Source organism: Pezoporus flaviventris, unplaced genomic scaffold, assembly GCF_033815535.1.
Source record: "Pezoporus flaviventris isolate CSIRO_AGI_PZ_B2104156 unplaced genomic scaffold, CSIRO_AGI_Pfla_v1 ptg000001l, whole genome shotgun sequence".
In the NCBI taxonomy this organism is placed as follows: domain Eukaryota; kingdom Metazoa; phylum Chordata; class Aves; order Psittaciformes; family Psittacidae; genus Pezoporus; species Pezoporus flaviventris.
In genome coordinates this window covers 9,941,308-9,963,622 of record NW_026892549.1, presented here as the reverse complement: position 1 = coordinate 9,963,622, position 22,315 = coordinate 9,941,308, and the positions used below count along the sequence as shown (strand labels likewise).

The window sequence follows — 22,315 nt, the reverse complement described above, 5'->3', positions numbered from 1 at the left end:
TTACATGAAAACTGTGGTATTGCCAGAGCCCAAACCTGTGTGCTGCTAACTACTTCAACTTCTGATCCAGTAGTCTTTTATGGACTGTATTTGGAGAAGCAATATAGTAAAGCTCCAGATGCAGTAATTGGGTGTTGTGGTTTAACACCAGTTGGCAGCTAAGCCCCACACATCTGCTCACTCATTCTCCTCCAGTGGGATGGGGGAGAGAATGGGAAGAGTAAAAGTGAGAAAACTCGTGGGTTGAGACAAAGACAGTTTAATAGGTAAAGCAAAAGCTGTGCATACACAGGCAAAGGAAAGCAAGGAATTCATTCACCACTTCCCATGGGCAGGAAGGTGTTCAGCTATCTCCAGGAAAGTAGGGCTCCATCATGTGTAACTGTTACATGGGAAGACAAAACGCCATCAGTCCAGATGTCCTTCACCTTCCTCCTGCTTCCCCCAGCTTTTCATACTAAGCATGATGCTATATGGTATGGAATATCCCTTTGGCCAGTTGAGGTCAGCTGTCCTGGCTGTGTCCCCTCCCAGCTCCTTGTGCATCCCAACTCTGCTCACTGGTGAGGTGTGGTGGGGAGCAGAAAAGATCTTTACTCTCTGCAAGGACTGCTCAGCAGTAACAAAAACAACCCTGTGTCATCAACACCTTTTGCAACACAAATCCAAAACATAGTTCTGTACTAGTAGCTACTGTGAAGAAAATTAACTCCACTCCAGCCAAAACCAGCACACTAGGAAAACATAATTGACCTGCACAAACCACTTCTTGTTTTATTTTGTTTTTACGTTTTAGTTTGGGTTTTGGTGGGTTTTTATTTTTTTGGTGTGTGTTTTTTGTTGGGTTGTTTTGTTGTTTTTTTGTTTTTTTGTGTGACATTAAAGAAGGACAAAGCTTTCTTTGTAGTCCAGCAGAGACTGGTATCAGCACGAACTGCTGATGTTCAGCCCCTTTTGGTTGCAGCCTGTGGCATAAGGATTGTTATGGACACAGCTACAAAACCAAATGCTGTCTAATTCTATTCTTCCTGGAGCATTTTAAGACAAAACGGGAATGGTGACAGCACGCATAGCCAGCAAAGGATCCCATGAGAATGGAGACTGGAAGTGCTCATCAGTATTTTGATGACTGATATAAAATCCTCTCAGGAGGACACCTGTGCACCCAGTGGATAGGCATGAAAACCCATTTCAGTCAATAGTCTAGAAAGTAAACCATCTTTCCGTTCCTCTAGCAGGACTACAACTACGTAGCGCATTAACATTTCAACATTTAAAGTAGCCAAGCTTACTTTTAAGAAGCAATTTTTTTTAAGGACTGGAACATTAAACCATACTGTTGCTAAATACTAGTATTTATTTTGAAAGCGATGCACAACGTATTACCCACACAAATACATTATTAGTACACCTACAACTGCATTGATCAAATTGCGTCAGATGAGTGAAGTTGCCAGTGGTGTAGGTGGCAGCTGCAAAGTACAAGTCCACACACAGACCTTTTTCATCCTATCACAACATTTCTGAAGTGTTGGTGCGTGTGCTTGGAGTGCTGAGCTGCAGTGTGTATACTGCCACCTCATTCTGTGAGTAAAGGCAAATGTCTTATTTTACTGGGCTCCAACAAAACCTCTGGTTTGAGATTCTTTTAAATTCTGTTTATTGGGCATAACAAAACTGAAATGTAATGGATGCAAGTCATAATTTTCTCTGTTCTTTCTCCTGGGAATCAAGTCCTAATACCACAACACTGATTATCTTTCAGAGATTTTTATTACAACTGCAAAAGAGGAAATCTTTCTTTTTCCATGAAACCTAGAATTTCAGAATTGTTTAAAACATGACCTAAATCCTCAAACACACAGAGGATACTCATTTCCAGGACACTTGTTTTTGTTCTGGATTTGGTTTAGGCTGTAATGTACTTGTCAAATTTGTTTTTCACCTGTATAGTTGCACATGCAAATGAGAGGATTCAGCATTATTTCCGAAGTTTGGTCTCTTTAATATCTTTATAATCATTCAAATTGTTTTCTGCTAAGACCCAGAAATTCCAGAGCATTTCCAGCCTTGAGTTTATCCTGTTAAAACATAACACATACATATGTTTGTGTGTGCTTAATTCCTGTTTTACTCAAATGCTTTTACTCGTGTTTTGAAATGTACTTGTGTTTTAAAATGAACTGCTGCAAAAAGACTAAAGGGCCTCTTTGCATAAATCAGTGTGCTACACTGATTTTGTCAGTGTTTCATCTCAGGTCTAAAACCAGAGGCTTGAAAGGAGGGGAAGAAAACCCCAAATGTAAAGATCATACCTTCTGTTTATTGTCAAAATCTTCCATTGAATCAATCAATTTTCCAGGTTCCAGCTCGCCAAGTGGAAAAGGGTAATCTGTCCCCAGAATAACTTTGTCCTGGCAATAAAAAAACATGTTGTACATACGTAGTTACATTAAACAACGTAGTTGCACGTTTTTTCTGGAATTTATAATAAACCACAGGAAATTACATGTATATATTGGATTGATTAATTACAAAAGTGAATATGAAGATAATCTTTGGGTTCCAACTTCCATTAGGAAGAAAACAAAGGTTGAAAATGACAACTTAAGGTTTTATTGGGTGAATTTAATTTTGGGAGACAAAGTACAGGTTATTTGTTAACTGTTTTTTTGTGGTGTCAAACAGAAGTTTTCTGTATTTTTATTCTGACAGAAAGTTCAAAATGCAAATCCCAGGCCCATGAGCATGAGTGTATAGTGCTCAGGAGACTAAAACATAAATGGTAATTTCCTCCTCAGCTTGGTTTTCTGTACTGCTGGTTTGAAATGTTACCAAAAAGGCATCTGTTGTTCTCCTACATAGCTCTGCAAGTAGTTTGCCTAAAATGCAGTGATTAATTTTGATGAAGTGTTTCCATAATTAAATGTTCAATAAGGATACACAGAATTATTCCTCTGTTTCTTGACTTAGTGTTTGGTTCTTTTTCTGTCTCACTGCATGCTCTGCACTGTGGTGTGCAATCCAAAATGAGTGTGAGTGGTTTTGACACATTTCTTTAAGAATCTCAGAAGGTTCTCCACCAAACTCAGAAAAGGTGTTTGGATTTGCATTCCTGAATTTGAAATTCTTGACTACACACACATATAGACACACACAAACTTTATATCTATGTGAGAAGAGCATATAACAAAAAATACAAAACAATTAAAGTTACCTTTTGTGCAATACTTTGAAAGGTGTAGTAATTGCAATATGATACTACTTACAGCATGTTACGATGTAGAATTACTACAAACACTTAAAAAAATATAATATTCAGCTACAGATAAAATCAAAAATCTCATTTACAAAATTGCATATATTTTTGGAAGTCTGTATTTTTTAAAATGTCATTGACTTTAACTGGCCTTGGATATTAGCTGTGCATTTGAAACATGTATTGAGAATATAAGTGACATGATTTATTTTTGAAAGTAAGTCAGTGAAGAGAAAATTCAATAAAAAACCTGTATGCAACATTCCTGTTATCAGAGATGAAAAGAAATAGGCATATCCTCAATAGGTCCCTGTGGTTATGGGTTCATTTTCATACAGGAATATTTCCCCATTTTATCTGCCTTGGAGAGCGCACACTGCTAACTCTCTTGATTTTATTAAGTCTGTTTTCCTTTAAGCTTCACCTCCTGGAGACTTGAATATTTGAAACCCAGAGTTTTCATTAAAAATAAATGGTTTTAAAGGTCTCATGAATTTGAAGTGAAGCTTATAATTTTGGGGCACATTTTATAATATTTGAACTCAGTTACAAATACTGAAATAGGATGAAGAAAACATAATTCAGTTATTTTATTAAATGGTTAGGTTTTCTTATTTGTCATGTTGCTTTCTAAATTTTTTTACCTCCAGTAGATGTCACCGGAGAGTCTCTGAAAACCTAAACAAAACCTTATCCGGAATCCGAGCAGCCGATACACATTCTATTGTTCTGGCCTATATCTCTGTGTTATAATTTATTACAGAAGTCTTGCCACACGAATAGAAGAGATTTTACCCTCTGTCTACTAGATGAAGTTCTGAGTGTAGATTGAACAAAATAGATTTGTATGTGAGTACTTTTAAGGAGCTGAATACATTCTCTTGTTTATAATATTCAATCTGATAACAAGACATTTTCGTCAGAGACAAAACCCAGATGTACGCCATATGCAAAAAAACCCCAACCAATAGACATACAGGGTTTATTTGAGAAAATGTATTTCTAAGTAAAGGAGAAGGAAACCCAGCTGTTTATTAGTCAAGGTTCTATGATAAGGTTAAATAAGCCAGGAAGATTTATGTTCTTGTATATCTCCTATATACCAAACGGGAAGGACATCCCATGCCCTCATTGGAATAATATGTACATATTATTTCAATTATATTTTTCTTTTCCTTTAAAGTTTTTCACAACTGATCATGTTACCTATTCAGTAGCAGTAAAATTAAGAGCTGTAATTTAATAACAAGAATTTAGAAGCAACATTATTTCTCTGCTACTAGTGATATTAGGCTATGTGTTTATACTCTTTGAGCTTCAGCTTTGTACCCACCTATACAATAGGGATTGCAATACCTTTCTTTAGCAACCAGCCTCAGAGAAGTCATGTGAAGTCCCTGCAGATAAATAATACTCCTAGCATAATGGATGTAGTATTATATAATTATAAAGTGTATCAAGAAGGGCAGTTTTCCCTAGAGGATTTACAGTTCAATATGTTAATTAGCACATATCTCCTTTCAGAAAGGTGTATAGGGCTAATGATTAACGTCAGTTAATCAGAGCCTCCTACTCAAGAAAACTTTTTTCACTATGATAGGGGCCTGAATCTTAAAATTAATCTCAAAGGGCATCAGGCTTGACTTCATCCTCTTATGTTAGTAAAAACTATTTGCCTTGAATCTCACATTCTTTCCTACTGTTAGGATGTCTATCAAAAAAGGGACAGACTGCTATATCCAGTTCAGCTCCAACTCTAGCCAGAGCATGTTTCACCTTTGGGTGATGGCTCTTGAGGAATCACCGTGATGCAGATTTTGTAGAAATACACTGAATCATTTCATCCCCATCAATGCAGTTTTTCACTTTTGATAGCCGGTGTCATTAGGAGCTTTGTGTTTATTTGTATTCATGCTGCCTCACCATGGTTGGAGAGTGAAGGACTGCAGCAATTCTGCAGTCTTACAAAATTATTTCTCAGAAATGTGTATTTCTGCTTCCTTGAACTGGGATAGGCTCCAATTAACCTGCACCCAAATCTAAGAAGGGATGAAGTTAAATGTATATGACTCATCACAGCTGTCACTGGATTTTAATATTCATAAGCTGAAAGCCAACGCATTACATTCTGATGCCAGGGAATGGCTGTTCCCGGGGGACCTGAAGCCATGTCTATGCACATCTTTACACACACTACTGCCCTTCCTGCACAGCTCTCAGCTGTACTCTGGAGAGCTGTCCTATTTCAAACCTTCAGCTTATGAAGTTACAATGCCATCCTCAAGACCCAATCACATTGTTTTTAGCCCAGCATTTATCCATCTTATAAGTGTTTTTCTGCCAATATATGACTGCACTGAGAACACTGAGATATTTGGCATTTTTTGAACCATTTGACTAAGGGAAATGGTATTGTGGGAGAACATCAATTTTCGTTGGTAAAAGAGGGCACTTTTTTAATCTTCATGTTTATAAAGTAAAGGTAGAAAATGTGATGTGAATGTTTTTTCAAGGATAAGATGTCCTAGGCTTTGAATAAGAGAAAGAAAATGTAAAATGTACTTCCTTTTTTTTTTTTTTTTTAGTTTTCCTGTCTGGGTAAAAGCATCTATGTTTTTGGGATCTGACTCATGACTCTTCAGCACTGGGTTCTACCTGATGTCACATTGATTGAGCTCAAAATAACCAGAGGAGAATTAAAGACGACACCAACATCCCACATAGTACACTGGACAAATTTATTGTGTTAAGGAGCTTAATTTCAGAAGTCTGTTGGCAAAATACACAAGACACCAGAGAGGCTATTGACGAGTGACTTTTAGATTATCAAATTACAGTCCATAGCCTCTCTCTCCTCAAACAACTAAATTTCAGTTTTGCAAAGGCTAATTAAGGGTCAGAGTCTATGTGTCACTTCTTGGGAAGAAAGGTATAGAAGTTACAGTTTAAGTGTGGTTCAAAGACAAAAGCCATTGCTTAGAGCAGCCTTGAGATGCAAAGCTAACTTGTTACTCTAGAGCAGAACTGCTCTGAGACTTCCATTTTACAGAATTTTAAACAGGAAAAAGTTAAGTTTGTCAGCAATGGATTAGGCATCCTGTTGTATTTTCTCTCTTGCTTGGTTCTTGACATCTATGGTTCAGCTTAACAAAATCAGACCAGAAAAACAATCTGTGGGTCTCAGCCATGCTTTGTCACACAGCTTTTAACTTACCAGGGTTATGGCAATTTAAAATTCAAGAGCCAGACTCATCCATCTATACTACGTAGAACAAGAATATACTTAGTATGAACATGGTCTAGATTTGGGAAGATTTCTCAGAAAAGGAGATAATTGAAAGCAAGTGCTGAACTGTTACTCTGCAAGTCTTTGGGTGTCTTGTAAAATGGATGTGCACATCACATCTAGTAAAATCTTTGCGTCTAGAGTAAAACCTACTTAAAGCCACTTGGTTACTGTAAACTACAGTTAGATTCAAAAGGTAATGCATAGTAAACAGTAAAAAGTCCTGGGCTGTTGGCCATGATATATTTACTATTTAGAGTTTGGTAGCAGAAATTAGAAGAAATCAATACTGGTCTGGAGCCCTAGTGTTGTGTTAGTAACCCAGCTGATGCCTAAAACTTCATTCCCGACACAGAGATCTCTCCGTCAGTGTTCACTAGGACTAGCACTGCCAAAAGAAATTTGCTATAACATGTACAGAAAACAGGGATACAGTTGTTGAGACAAGGAAGTCAGTGTCAGAGCTTGCATTTCTGTTTTTGACACCTGGTAAGTATCTGTCCGCTAAGTGCGGAATCTCCTGGAGGTCAAGAGATCAAGACACAAATAATGGGTCTCTTGTTGATTTGTAATGATCCACTGGAAGCTGGCATGAATGATGCCATTTTCAACCCCTTCCTGAGCATTTACTAATGAGAAGAAAGTATTGAAATGTTTTTGATTTTTCTGTCCCATGCTGAATCCCATTTAAACAGGTTGCTAAACTACAAAGATTTCTTTACTCTTTAACAATTAAAATATTTTTTCAACCCCATGATGTTTAATGTTCTTTCCAGAATCCTCACAAAAAACTTATTATTGACTTTTTTTTTTCTGTCTATAGCTTTGCAAGTGGAAATACAATTTGATTTCGTCAAGTATACACTTGAATTTCAAAATTAAGGCATTTGAAAACAAGGCTCCAAATGAAGCAGTCTTTACTTGCAGTCTCATCCTGAATGACCTTGCACAAGGAACTAGCCTCACTGAACTAAGGTTCACAGTGCATGATTTCCTTGATGAAAAACACCATTTTAATAACTCTGTATATTAAAAACATTATAAACATAGAAGAAGCCCCTTGGTTTATAGTAGCTCAGGTTCTGATTTTACTGGGTGAATATGCTATCTTCTTCCTGCTTTCTTCTTCTCTTCTCCTTTCGCTGTTTCATAGGAAATTAAATAAAGAATGACTCTCCTGCTTCTGGAAGCATTAAAACTCACCTCTCCAATTACACTTGTCAGCAGCCTTAGTGCACCATGGTCATGGACAAGGGAGTCTGTGTAAAATGAACCAAGGTATTTTCTTGGATCCACCTTATTATCAAGTGCACACAAATCAGGGCGCATATTGAATCCGTGGGAGATTCGCCCCACTGTGTATGGAAAAGCTCCACCTGCAAGAAGAAATTTTTTAGTAAAGCACCTGAAAATATGCAGGAGGGAAAAAAGCCACTTTATCAACAGATCAAATGTTACTGTTAGCTATTTAGAAAGGAAGTGCTCCACACCGGCGATTTTTAGGTCTTTCCATTCCATTAGCTTCTTTCTGTTTTCCTCACTTCTTCACTCCTGTGATGCCTAAATGCCTTCTGCTGCTTTCTTGTCCCTTTCCTCAAATCATTTCCTGTCTCCTCTTCCTCCTTGCTTCCCTTAAAGACTATTGTAACAGTTCAAACACTGGCTGAAACAGGCTAGAGAGTGTTCATACAAGCAGCCTGTATGGCAGATTATCTTCTTCGGGGTAGTAGTACTCAGCTGGTTGCAGGTTTAAGTGGTAACCCTAGCATGTTACGGTTAGCACTAGCTGGCATGCCAGAAAATACAACTGTATCATGCTCAACTGAATTACAGGTTTCACATGGTGCATTACTTACCTCCGTGTGCAAAGCAAACTTTCAGCTTAGGAAATTTTTCAAGAATTCCTCCCATAAGCATGGAGCAAATGGCTATGGTTGTTTCCGTGGGCATGCCTAAGAACAAAAAAAGCTTTACTGTATGAGAGTTTTATTTTTTGTTTTCCTATTTGAGTTTGAAATGTTAATTTTCTTCAATTATCCATGAGTCTACTGAAAAAATAATAGTTACAGAGCAGCTGCCAAAGGTTATGCATTATTTCTATTAGAGGAATGCAGATCTGAACATTAATTAACTGAAATGAGGACACAGGACTGGAAGCTAAGATCTGAATTCTAAGCCCACTTTTTACTTTACACCACTAGGACAGCTGGCAGGCAGATTGGGTTTGTCCTGAAACGCACACTGCAGGCTTGATTACTTAGTTATCCTAGCTCAAAGACAAGTCTGGAATAAGCCAGGTTCTCTCACCTGTGTTTCTGAGTTTCATTTGTGTGGAAAGTAGGGCAGATACGTTGGTGGATATTTCAACACAGATCTGAGGTTTAGTTATGACACAGTGCCAGTTCCTACAGTTTAGAAATAGCCTCTCTCTTTGCCATTAGGTAACTTGGGTGCCCAGTGTTAGGAACATAACAGCAATTTGGGTTCCTACATAGGGCCTTGGTTTCTGAGCGCACCTAACATATGTAGAATATCATGCCGTTTAGGTGCCTAACTTCAGACATCCAGCTTGAAATTAGGAAATGAGTTCCCCTCATTTATGGAGGAAACAATACCTACAAATATTTTACCATATGCTTAGATGCAAAGCCTTATTAGGCTTAGTAGGAAAATATTTTAATTATACTTCGTTAAGTAAATGCAAGAATTTGAGTCTTTTTGTGTTGTTGAGCCTGCTCTGATTAAGACTAAGTGGTATGTTTTAAGATAATGCACTGGTGTTTGGGACACAAAGATTTTCCAGTGCATAATGCAGAACATATATTGTATGTATATTGTGTATGTTTTTCAGAACACCTTTACTGGATGCAGTTCAAAATCATGCAAAACAAAACAATGCAAAACAGAATGAGGATGGAATCACATCTAAACATTTCCAGATATCATTATAACCTGCCTCCTGTTATTCAATGTTCTGATTTACCTAGTAGATGGGGAAAAAAATCAGGAACTAGATAATTGCCTGTATCCATGGGGAGCTTTCAAAGTACACGTTGTTTCAGCTCGAGTTGATGTAAACTTCTTTGATCAACCTGTTTCTGTGAAATGATACGAGAAATGCTAGGAAGTAATGTTTGGTTTTGCCTACTCCTTCATTTACTCATGTTATTTTTGAGGATCTCATTTCAGAGAAAATTCAGTTTTCCTTAGTCATCTGCTCCCTGTACGCAGGACAAAAAAGAATACTAGATTCTATTGCTAGTCTGAATAATTTTAATTCTAGGTATTTGAAAGTTAGACAAACTAAACAAGCTTAAAAACAAATGACTGCTGAATTTACACAACAGACTTAATTACAGTACTTGACTTAAAAAAATATAAGATTGATAGAAAAATAATGTAGTTTTTCTCTGTACTAGTACCTTTGTAACAATCTTCTGGGCATAATATAGTGACAGCTCATAAATGTAGATTAAGCAAAGTAAATATACACTCACCTATTAGCCAGGGAAACCAATATTTGGACATCCTTCCGTCTATCTGCATGTCCCAGGGATGCACAAAGAGACAGCAGTTTAATTGTTCAGCAGCCTGTAGCAAAAAGAAACCTAAACCTTTACTAATCATACCAAAATGCATCTTAGTTCTTAGCCGTGCTTTAAAGATTATCTGCAAAATTGTACCGACCATGAGTACTAGTAATGAAAATAGGCCCAGAAAAAGAACGATAAGCAATAGTTAGTTACATTTACTCCTCTGGGCCATATCCTGAAGTCCTCACTCAGTTTCAAAGTTCTTTTTGAGACTACATGGTTGGAAACTCTGACAATACCTTTTAAATCAGCTGTCCTGGTTTCAGTTGGGATGTGTTTTCTTCCTAGTTGATGGTACAGTGCTGTGTTTTGGATTTAGTATGAGAATAATGCTGATAGCACACCAGTGTTCTAGTTGTTGCTAAGTAGTACTTACTCTAAATCAAGGACATTTTGGTTTTCCATGGAGGGAGGGAAGTGAAAAAGTGGCTGTACTTAGTTGCTGCTGGGTTTAAACCGCAATGTAAGCCACTGTTCCTCAGATTAATATGGTACAAAAATGCTTTTTTAGGTGTGTTTGTCAGCAATCTTGCAACATAAAACTTGGCTGGCTCATACTAGCATTCTTTTGGTTTCATTAAATGTATGAGGATGAATTCTTGTAATGTTTTATAGAACCATTTTAGGATGGTTTTGCAGAAGTGTTCCAGCTGCATTCACAAATTTTCATTGCAGTTGCACTACATTTGTCCCCTTAGGCTTTCTACCTGGCTTAAGAAAAGTTAAAACTATTCCTAATCCCCCCTAAGAGTTTGAAATCTGATCAATAATCTGTCTCAAATATATACATTTTTCCAAAGCTACAAAGGAAAACAGAACAATACAGGATGCTGATTCTGACTAATTTAACTATGTGCTTATATTTAATAGTCATCAGAGTCATTCATATGCTTAACTGGGATTTAACATCTTCATTTTGTGAGACGTATTTCTGGACCCCCTCTTGTTGCTAAGGAGATTATCACAGTTTTGAAAAATTTGGGTTTATTTACCCATACATGCATAAATAAAGCTGCAGCTTTTGGACTGTAGGGAGTAATTGCCATCTACATTTGTAAAGTAAAAATAGCAATTCAATAAATGGCTTGGTAGATTGATAATGTTCATTATCAAATACGGCTTAATTTCACAATTTTTCTTGTCCAGTGATGTTTCTAAAAGTGGTAGGGGTTACTTCCTACATGTGTTAAACATAAGCTGAAGAATGCACAGTATAAAAGAGAGATCCCAGTATAAGAGAGGAATATCAGGATGCTGGATTGCACCACCAAGGGCATCACCAGCAGAGATAAAGATGTCATTATCCCACTGTACTCAACACTTGTCAAGCCACACCTGGAATCCTGTGTTAAGCTTAGGTCCCTACTATACAAAAAAGCTATAGGCAGGCTGGAGAGGGTTCAGAGGGAGTCCACAAAGATGATTAAAGTGGGGGGAATCCTGCAATGTGAGGAAAGACTGAGTTTGTTCAGCCTAGAGAAAAGAAGGCTCGGGAAAGACCTTATCACCATGTTCTGGTATTTAAAGGCTGGCTACAAAGAAGATTGAGACTCCCTTTTTACAAGGAGTCAAATGGAAAAGACAAGGGGTAATGGACAAAAGTTACTCCCAGGGAGAGGAATCAATCACTGGAATAATCTCCCCACTAAAGTGGTGGGATTCCCCAGCATTGGATACCTTAAGATTAGTCTGGAGAGGGTGCTGAGACATTTAGTCTAGGTTGTGCTTTGCCAATTGGACCAGGTGATCCCTGATTCCAACCTGGTATTTTATCATTCTATGATTCAGTGTCTGCAAGAGAGACATGGAGTTACTGGAGAGAGTCCAAAGATGGTGAAAGGACTGGAGCATTTCTCCTGTAAGAAAATGCTGAGAGTGCTGGGACTGTTTAGCCCCGAGAAGGTTCAGCAGGGATCTCATCAATGTATATAAATACCTGAAGGGAGACTGTAAAGAAGATAGAACCAGGCTCCTTTCAGTGGTGCCCAGGGACAGGACCAGAGGCAATGGGCACAAACTGAGACACAGGAAGTTCCTGCTGAACATCCAGAAGCACTTTTTTTACTGTGAGGGTGACCAAGCACTGGCACAGGTTGCCCCGAGAGGTTGTGAAGCTTCTGTCCATGGAGATATTCAAAAGCCATCTGGACATGGTTCTGGGTGTCTGGCTCCAGGTGGTCCTGCTTGAGCAGGGGGTTGAGCCAGGTGACCTCCAGAGGCCCCTCCCAACCTCAGCCTGCTGTGACTCTGTGAATGTGTGCATCTCCAAGAGGAGAAGTTGCTAACTGACTGAATATGAGCATAAAAATATACCCTGGATGCTGTGCTAACAGAATTCTTGAATAAATTGAGCATTCTGAAAAATAACCTCTATGGGTCAGTTTCAAGCCGACAACTATAATAACCTGTACTATTTAAGAAATGCAATCTATAAGTTCATTTTATAATCAATACATTGAGTTTGGAATTTTTGTCTATTTGCATAATTCTGTATGGTTCTTCGGTTCTACAGGTACCTCTGAAAATCTCAGGGATTTTTATCAGTTATGTCAATAGGACTGGATACAGTAACTTCAACCCAAGATCACAGTGCAGAAATACTTTATTTGATACTTTACTCATCTTCACAAGTCAAGAAAGCAACTATACAGTGAGAACTCATATCATAAACAGTTTTCAGAATGTTTTATATTGTATTATTGTCCTTATTATCCTATAATGAATTATCATATATTATTAAAACTACATGTCTCTGATGACTAAGCAGATTAGAAGTCTCTGTTGTTTTAATGGCTCTATGAATGTAGTTGATGACTAAATAAGTCTCAAGGTATTTTTAGACAGAATTCCATACCTCAGAATTCCAAGAATAAGGAAAGAAACATATACTCACAGCATAAATATCATAGAGTTCTGGTGCATTCAGGTCCCATTCATTGACATGAGATCCTATTTGTACTCCAGGAAATCCAAGTTCATTCACACAGCGATGCATTTCCTTCACAGCCAGGTCTGGAGCTTGCAAAGGTAATGTACCCAAGCCGATAAACCTCTTGGGGTATTTTTTTACTGTAGCAGCTAAGTCATTATTTAATATCTGGGCTAGATCTAAAGTATCCTGAGGTTTGGCCTGGTAAGATATTAAGCAGAACAGTACATAAAAATATAGTTCTCAAATGCTATTACCTTTAGAAGATACTGGATAAATGTCACTGCAAACAATTCAGAGACACGTTTTGAACCTAGAATTTACTTTACAGTTCTGAATAGCTGGAAATCAGTAAGGCTAAGTTCTGCCTCATTTTAAAAACTTTGGGTGCAGTTCTGCTTCTTGTTTTGAATATTTTGTCAACTGCTGTTGCCTCTACTGCTCAGGATGAGTGTAATAAAGCCCAGGTTGCTGATGCACGCAAGTATCTGGTCTTCTGTGTAAACCAGTCCTCTGTTCTCTTCTATCCTAATGCAAAAACCTCAGCATATATTTTTTTAACATAACAATGAAATATTTACTCTCATTACTGGAGTTGGAGAGATAAAAATAAGAAATGTGAGCTGCTGGATCATGAGAATTCTACGGAGAAAACTCGAGCAAATCTCTCTAACATTTAGAAGGAAATAACAGTCATAATTTGAATAAGGGAAATGTAATATCCATACAATCAGTTTCCCATTTTCCCTCCTAATACATATTTAATGGAAAATATTTCCATGCATAGCAGAATAAAATTTTAAAGATATGTCACTCAAAAAGAAATTCTGAAGATCAGTGGTACTACTTATATGTGGGCTTAACACAATGATTTCTAACGTAGCGTATCGGTTTACATATAACAGCTTGACTTGTACATAGAGCTAAATAGTTAAATTTAGAATGCATTTAGAAAAACTTTTTGCTATGATTTGTCTTCTCAGACTGCTTTTATTTCTTTGATGCATTCAAGATCACCATGCAGGGAACACACTGATTTAAATTTGCTACTGAATTTTGATATTCAAAGCATTCTTCTAGGTCAGTGAGTCCCACGCCACGTTTAAAAGACCACGAATATGTATTTTTCTTTCTTTCATTTTTTAATGAGAAAGTGCTGATTAATGTCTAGCTTTCATGGAATCTGTACATACACATCTACCTGCTGACCATGGATTCATATACTGTAAACTCTCTCCCTGTTTCCAACTACCCCAATAAGGTCCCCAGAAGAAATTCTGTTCTTGTCTTGTTCTTTCTTACTGAGTGTCCTCAGGAGTGGAGTTTCACCAGGACACTCTGCTGGCTTTTCCGACCTGGATTGGTTTTTTCTCTTTTGTTTTTTCTTTTTTTCACAACAGAACAACTCCCCATCTACTTCAGTGCTCCAGTGACTGCTTCAATCACCTAATTCATAGGAGGAAGCATTTATTTTTTTTTAAATTTGCTACACATGCAAATTACAAAATATGCCAGTAGGAGCCTACCCAGTAGCTGAACATGACAGGGACTGTGGAAAGGACTTGGACTGTGACTCCTGAGGAAGAAAAAAACCAGTTATTAATATTTCCTCTTTTTTTAGGTAAAATGTTGAAAATAATAAAGCACTTTGATTTGAAATGCAGAAGGTGAAAGCTGTAATGGTAAGAAAGATTAATTTAACAGTGACACGGATAGCATATTTTTTTGCTAACTAAGCATCATGGTACTAATCTATACCGTAGCTTTTTGTGTGACAGGTTACAGGAAGGAACACAACAAATCCAGCAGATTAACAACAGAGGAAACAATGAACAATAATTAGGATTTCACTAAATAGTTACATGTAATGAAACTACTAATGCAAAAGATGCCAGAAAAAAAACTAGAACTAATTCTAAGATAATCACCTTGCCAAAACACTCAAATGTTTAACAAAATTATTATCCTCCTTCTTAGTATTTTAAGTAGGAAACAAGAGGTACAAGATCTCATTAGTATTATGTGCAGCAGCAATGGTTTTGGGTTAAGGATAGGGACTACAAAATTACGTATGTACCAAAGTAGAGCCTAAGCTGTATTATCCACCAACATGCTACTGGACACTTAATTAGTATGTTTGAGAACATTCACCGTGTTTTCCACAATAAACATTGTATCTGTTTTCAATCCATTTTTACACTTCTGAGCAAATTTATCATAAAACTTAAAGGTAGATTTCCCAGCTGAACATTCCTAGAGACTAGCTTTAGGAAGAAGAAGAATCAGCAAAGCTTCTGTATACCCTCTTTAGAGGGTTTTACAAGGGAGAAAATAATAAGAAAAGGCAGTTAGGATTAACTGAAAGATTTTCTCCAACAAAACTGTAATTATTTGTGTCACAGAACTGTGATGTTGGTTACGTTGATAGTTTATTTTATTGAGTAGAGCAAGACACAGGTTTGTATACCGAATAAACCTAGGACATATGATTGTGACAACTAATTTAGTCTCCTTGGTACGCTGGCTACCATTTGTTGTTACTGGCAAGATTTCTTAGGCTTTCACAAACAAAGCCTTTTAGCAACCAAGTTGTAAATTCTCTCTCTGAGTTAATAATACCTTACAGTGACTGATACTAATTTGTTCAGCTCTTTGCATCTTTGTTCCAAAATTATGCTATGTTGGGAGGCGAAATTTTGGGGTATAATCTATCTTGGCCTGTGTTACAGAAAAGGGTCTTTGAATTAAGTACCTACAGCTTTCTAAATCAAAAAAGAGTAAACAGGGCCCATAGTCTGTATCATTAGGCGAACTGAAAGAATGAAAAACACTAAGACCTTTTTTTGACACTTAATTGGCTGTTGTCTGTATCTCTGGAGTGTCGTAATAAAAGGGGACATTTTTATGGCACAGGTCACCAGATGGTGCTGTAACACACACTTTTAGATTTTTATTTATTTTTTTTGACTAAATGAGAACTGTTTAGTTTGTGGAGAAATATTGTAGTGTTGGCTTTGTATTACATTTTCTTTCCTGTAGAGCTGTTGGAAAAAAAAACCAAACCATCAAAAATCTTCCATGTTTTCTTTTCGTCTACAGCAAGTATATGGGGCAGAATTGTTTTGTACAAACTTGGTATTAGTGCTGAGGAAAATATCTTATACGGAAGGATGCCCAAAGGCTATTTATGATCCACACTATGGTTGAATGACACGGTAATCCTCAAAATCCCTAAACTAACTCAGAGAATGACTACAATCTAGCCAAGGCAGCCTACTTCAGAGAGGTTGCAAAGACATTCTAGCATTCCCATTAAATCACAGAATCATAGAATGGTTAGGGTTGGAAAGGACCTTAAGATCATCTAGTTCCAGCCCCAGGGATGCCTCACACTAGACCATGTTGCCCTAGGCTCTGTCCAACTTGGCCTTGAACATTTCCACGGATGGAGCATTCACCATTTCTTTGGGCAACCTGTTCCAGTACCTCACTACTCTCACAGTGAAGAACTTCTTCCTTATATCTAACCTGAACATCCCCTGTTTTAGTTTAAACCCATTACCCCTTGTCCTATCACTACAGTTCCTGATGGAGTTTGAAATACTGTGCAAATGAGGTAGGGAGGGGTGGAACTTGATGATCTCTAAGGTCCCTTCCAACCCAAACCATTCTATGCTTCTATGAATGAATCAGTCTGCTAAACTTTTTCATTTTTTATATTTTTATTGAGCACTTTCAGATGCACTGTTATTCTAAATGAGACAAAATTATTTCAATTCCTTTATGGAGGTACCTGATACGTTCATCTCTTTAATCCGTACTTCTGGATCCCAACAGTTCTCTTGAATAATTCTAAAAACCTTTCCATCCTTCATCATCTTTGCCTGTCCCTGTGAAATGACATTTTCATATATTATAAATGTGACAAAGTAGTACATGCTAATTTATAGCCTCTTGAGGGTATTGTTCTCCCTACAGAAATTCAGTGACAGAATTTGCTATTTTATTTTTATTCAGTGGGTAATTTTAATCAAATACTATTTTAAAATAGTTATTAATAAAACAGAAATGTGTGACTCAGATTTAATTCTTCATGATAAAACAACCTCCTTTCTTTTGCAAAGTGTGTCATTCTACATTTGTTTGGAAAAGGTATCCAGTACCTTCATCCAACTTTACCCTCCAACCAAATTTTGACCTCAAAATAATGCTCTAATTAAATCCTTGCTAAATTTTCCCTTTGGGTATGTGTGTGTTCTTTTAAAGTCAATAGCTTCACAGTGATTCCAGTAACTACAGAAATAATTGTGCAACTTCGTTCATTTCAGTCCAGTTGTTTCATATTACCAGTAATACTGAGACTAAAGGAGACCTATTATGTTGTCTTCAGATTATATTTTCTCCCTGAGAAAAGAAGAATTATTGAATAATATGTATTTGTAAAAATACAAACAAAACCTAAATGCAGTATAAAACCATTACCTGAGTTAGTGTAATACCATCTCCATACACCACCAATTCCCAGACTTACAAAGTTCAAAATTCTACCAAGATTATGATATTTAAAAGTGTTCCTATAACTATGGGCATGAAAACTTCATTTTTAAACTTTTTTGTTTGTTTGTTTGCTTGTTGATTTGCCAATTGTCAAAAAAAAGGTTGAGTAGGCAGCATCATCACATTAACAAAGTAAATTGTTACAGTTGTAGGTACCCACATGCCTTTATGGACTTGTAAAAACAGACAAAACAGCCCTTCTGTTGGCCTAGACTTACAGAAATTGATGGGATACAATTCACCAGTACTTGCAAGGCCTGTGTATCTCTTGATTGCTTTAAGCTTGTATAGGGATAAATGGAACTGGATGGAAGTCAGAAGGTCGAAATGACCCTGTGTATTTGGGATGAGTAAGCATGGTCATGCAGCAGATGTATTGCACAGAGAACACAACTGCATCTGCAGCTGAAAATTGAAAACCACATGAGAAAACACAGTAGCTATTCCTTCACCTTCACAGTAAACAGAAGCCAAGTGCACAGGAGTCTTCTGACCCTTCTGGAAAAGGAATTCTCTCTCTCCAAAGGCCATTCTATTTTTTCCTCACAAAATTGGTTTATTTAGGTTCCTAACTATTTTTTTTTTTAAATAAAAAACCTGTTAAATCAGAATATTTGCTACTAGTATGCTAAACCAGAAATAAATAATAAAATTTCCCTATCTCTCTCAGAGCTGGGTTTATGTCCCCTCCTTCTGAGAAGTCAGACTGCTGTTAACCTTGAATTTGTTATTAACTTTATACATCATTCACAAATATACTGCCTTAATGAATATTTTAAAGCTCTCTTCAACAAACCTAATGGTGCTGCCTTGGCAAATTGTCAAGTTAATTGTTAGCTGAATCACAGGTTGTGAAATATTAGAGTTGGTAATAACAACTATATAGTCCTAATTCTCTGGTAGAATACTTCGGGTTCTGGTAAAATTGATTTTCCAACCTGACAGAAAGGTTTACTCTAACTATACTCTCCTAGCATGGTTAGAGTAAACTACATTATACATATATATATATATAGAGAGAGAGAGTAAACTACTAGATACTCTAACCATAACTAGATACTTTAACCATAAATCTAACATTTTTTAACTACATTAAAAAAAAAATCAGTGTATTGATGCAAATTGCCTAATAGAAAAATATTTTGGTGTGAGTAAAGAGTAGAACGGAGCATTGCATCACATATGAATAGATTGTGTGAATTTTACTGAATTACCACTGGGAGTGCATCTGTGAACACAGGCAACTTATTTCTTTCCTCAGGCACAGGTAAGGCATTGCAACTTACCGGCTCATACTTTTCTTCTGCTAATACTGAATGCAAAATTAGATAGATTGTAACTTTATTAGCAACTTTGACAGTGCTGCTACTTAAATGCCAAGATAAACCTGCAACAGGGTTTCAATATAAGAAAGGTTTCTAAAAAGCCATGTGCTGTTGTTACTGAAGAACTAGTTGAACTGTTGGCTCTTTTCATTTGTGTTAACCGATTGTTTGTGAATACACTACAGGTCAAGGCTGAGCTCACAGCATTGTATGTTGGTAACAACAAACTTGATTATGCAGTAAAGCAAAACATAATCATCTGAATAGATACATGCTTGTCTATGTAAGGATATAAAGACTTGGTCCAGCAACACTGTGACTGTAAAATGAGTCATATTGCTACGGTCCATAAGACACTGCCACTAATATGCATGTGATATTTTTAAATAGAGATATTACTCCACTGGGAAACAATTCTTAGGGCTTTTAGCACTAGTAAGAATGAAGCATAGATCAGGAAAAGAATTTTCTTGGATGCAGCACTGAAACTGTCATAAAAGACATGGGATTTCTATTTGCAAGGTTAACACTATTTTCTAAGGTCACAGCTGAAGAAGTCCTATTATTCTATGCTATTCTGTGTCAGTGTATTTCTAGGCTATTCCATTCCGTTCCATTCCATTCTATTCCATTCCATTCCAAACATTGTCTGATACTTGAGGCTTTAATTAATTTATGTGGCAATTAAGAGAGAGATATTTAAGAATGAAGTCCAGCAGGCTGATTTGGTTCAGCAAACTATATTTAAAATTATCCCATCAGTAAACTACTCAGTCACATACCAAATTGTACTTTAAAAATGCATTTAATTATTTTCTTCCAGTTTGGCCCTGATGCTTCTTCACAGAACAATATGAGAAGCTTTTGGGGTTCTTTTTAATCTGAAGAGTTAACTTCCCCAGCTCCATATCTGAACAGGATTTTATTTTGCCATGCACTTTTTTCTTGCAACATTTTCAGACAGAAGTAGGCTAGACAGAATTCTCTGCAGAGTGCATAAGGCTATTACTGACTTGCCACAAGGCTCCTTTGCAAGCTATTTTTAGCAAGAAATTTTAGCATCAGACCTGTAAAAAACAGCTAAGCTACTAAAAGTGTCTCCAACAGTTCTCTCCTTCCTGCACCTACCATGTATCTCAGAAACTGTGCCATCCACACTTCGGCTCAGCAGGTGGCTTGTTCTCCCCTCCTAGGCTTGCTTATGCTTAGATCTGAAATTTCAGCAAATATTTCTTTGCTTCTCATTTTTGTTCCCAACCTTCATATTCTGTTATCCTTTTTCATAAATGGTTGTCAGGCATTTGACAGGACAGCCTTGAATGTTATATAATGACAAGTGTGTATATCACTAGATTGCAATAAACAGACACGGTTTTGTATCCATTTTATCAGCTTTTTCCAGTTAATATAAGCATATACGCAATCACAGAGAAGTATGATTTTGTGAAGTAGCAAAAGGATGAGGGAATGTCTAGACACACTGAAATTAACAGGCATTATATATTTAAATACTCTGATTACCTGGAAGATGCAAATCTTGCTTTTTAAAGACAAATAAAGTGTTGAATCGCTACAGAGAATGAACACATTGGCCAAATCATACACAAAAATATCAAGCAATAAGGAAGACCAGGTACTATTTTTTTATAAGGTTACCCAAATAGGGAGAGGCACTGCCATCCTGAATACATTAAGCACTAAATCTTTTTATCACTTATCCTTCTAGTTTCCAGTACAGAATTCCTACATTGATATCATGTCCGAATTTCAGAAGACAGACACAGATTAACCCCTGCATATAGCCTGCCATTGTATAACATGGCTGAGTTTAGACAGTTATTTGCACTCTTCACATGCATTAGGTGGGTTATGAGCTCACTCTCTGTACTGAGCTATTCATGCTCTCAGTTTTGCGTCTTTTGTCTTTCAGCTTACTACATGCACATTGTTCTTTCTGCTTTTATCTACACAAGTCCTCTTGGCTTCTTATTTTTTCCTTAGTTATCTGGCTAATGCCTCACATTTCTTTTATCCCTTCTGTATCTGTACAACTCACAATTGGCAATTAGAGATGAAAATTTTCAAGTTAGAACAGGTACATAAGAAGTGAGATGGAAAGTGAAGTGAGGTCTCTTGAGACCTCTTTTTAATGCCATATTTCCCTCTCCTGAAGCCAGTGCTATTTGCAGTGACATGCTCTCTAAAAGAGTCCTAGAAGCGGGGAGCTGACAAGTGTCAGGAGAAAGCTGGCTTGATGTGTTGAGACAGACAGGGATATATGACTGACATATTGAAATTATTATATTATCTACTCCACTCTGGTGAGACCTGCAGTACTGTGTTCAGCTCTGAGGCCCCAATATGATAAGGATGTAGGCCTGTTGGAGTGAGTTCAGAGGAGGGCCATCAAGTTGATCAGAGGGTTGGAGCACCTCTCCTATGAAGACAGCCTGAGAGAGCCAGGCCTGGAGAAGAGAAGGCTCAGGAGAGACCTTAGAGCAGCCTCCCAATACCTAAAGGGGATGAAGAAATCTGGAGAGGGACTTTTGACAAGGGCATGTAGTGATAGGACAAGGGGGAATGGCTTTAAATTGGAAAAGGGTAAATTTAGACAAGATACTAGGAAGAAATTCTTCACTGTGAGGGTGGTGAGACGCTGGAATGTGTTGCCCAGAGAAGCTGTGGCTGTGCCATCCTTGGAATTTTTCAAGGCCAGGTTGGAAGGGCCTTTGAGCAACCTGGTCTAGTGGAAGGTGTCCCTCCCCATGGCAGGAGGTTGGAACTAGATGATCTTTAAGGTCCCTTGCAACCCAAACCATACCATGATTCTGTGGTAACAGAGGCAACATCTTTAAAACAGTCAGTTAACGTACATAAACAGGTACAGTTAACATACATAGTAATGTACAAAGGGGATTATTTTGCCATACCAGCCCTTACTCTTTTAGGTCCTTGTGCCCTTCTCTAAAAAAGCAGTAATACTGCTATTTTTTAAATGCTCTTACCAAACGATAAACTGCAACGTTTTGATCTTGCTTTCAGAAGTTTTACATTTTTGTGTCACTGTGTCACTAAAATGACTGCCGATTTGGTCTACTCTGAGTGAGGTCAGAATCAAGCCTTTAAGAAACCAGTTCTGTCTGCATTCAGTAAATCCATGTATTTTGCTAACTTCAAAACCAGCAAGATGGGTTCTGAATGTTATCACAGACTCATGGTACATGGAGGCATGTTGTTCCAGTTGTACTAATGTAGCTCAGATGTGCCTTTGCAAAGTTAAGAGTGGATGGTGATAAAAAGGGAAGTAAAATCAGACCCAGCATGCCTTTTACTTGCCAATAAACCTCACATTCCTACTTTTATACA

The 22,315-nt window shown here is 37.3% G+C and overlaps 2 protein-coding genes across 4 annotated transcripts in view; one reads left to right on the top strand and one right to left on the bottom strand.

The window, feature by feature from the left end:
• ZRANB3 (zinc finger RANBP2-type containing 3) overlaps window positions 1–22,315 on the top strand; it is a 487,195-nt gene that overhangs the window by 119,352 nt on the left and 345,528 nt on the right. The gene's annotated exons all lie outside the window — the stretch shown is intronic.
• ACMSD (aminocarboxymuconate semialdehyde decarboxylase) overlaps window positions 1,338–22,315 on the bottom strand; it is a 45,857-nt gene continuing 24,879 nt past the window's right edge. For all 3 annotated transcript variants that reach the window (XM_061444242.1, XM_061444306.1, XM_061444173.1), the window contains 8 exons: window positions 16,861–16,957; window positions 14,594–14,643; window positions 13,032–13,268; window positions 10,043–10,136; window positions 8,402–8,497; window positions 7,749–7,921; window positions 2,316–2,414; window positions 1,338–2,081 (listed from right to left, as the gene is read on the bottom strand). In XM_061444242.1, coding sequence (XP_061300226.1) covers window positions 2,019–2,081; window positions 2,316–2,414; window positions 7,749–7,921; window positions 8,402–8,497; window positions 10,043–10,136; window positions 13,032–13,268; window positions 14,594–14,643; window positions 16,861–16,945 — 897 coding nt within the window. In that variant the 5' untranslated portion in view covers window positions 16,946–16,957 and the 3' untranslated portion in view covers window positions 1,338–2,018. The remainder of the gene's footprint in view (window positions 2,082–2,315; window positions 2,415–7,748; window positions 7,922–8,401; window positions 8,498–10,042; window positions 10,137–13,031; window positions 13,269–14,593; window positions 14,644–16,860; window positions 16,958–22,315) is intronic.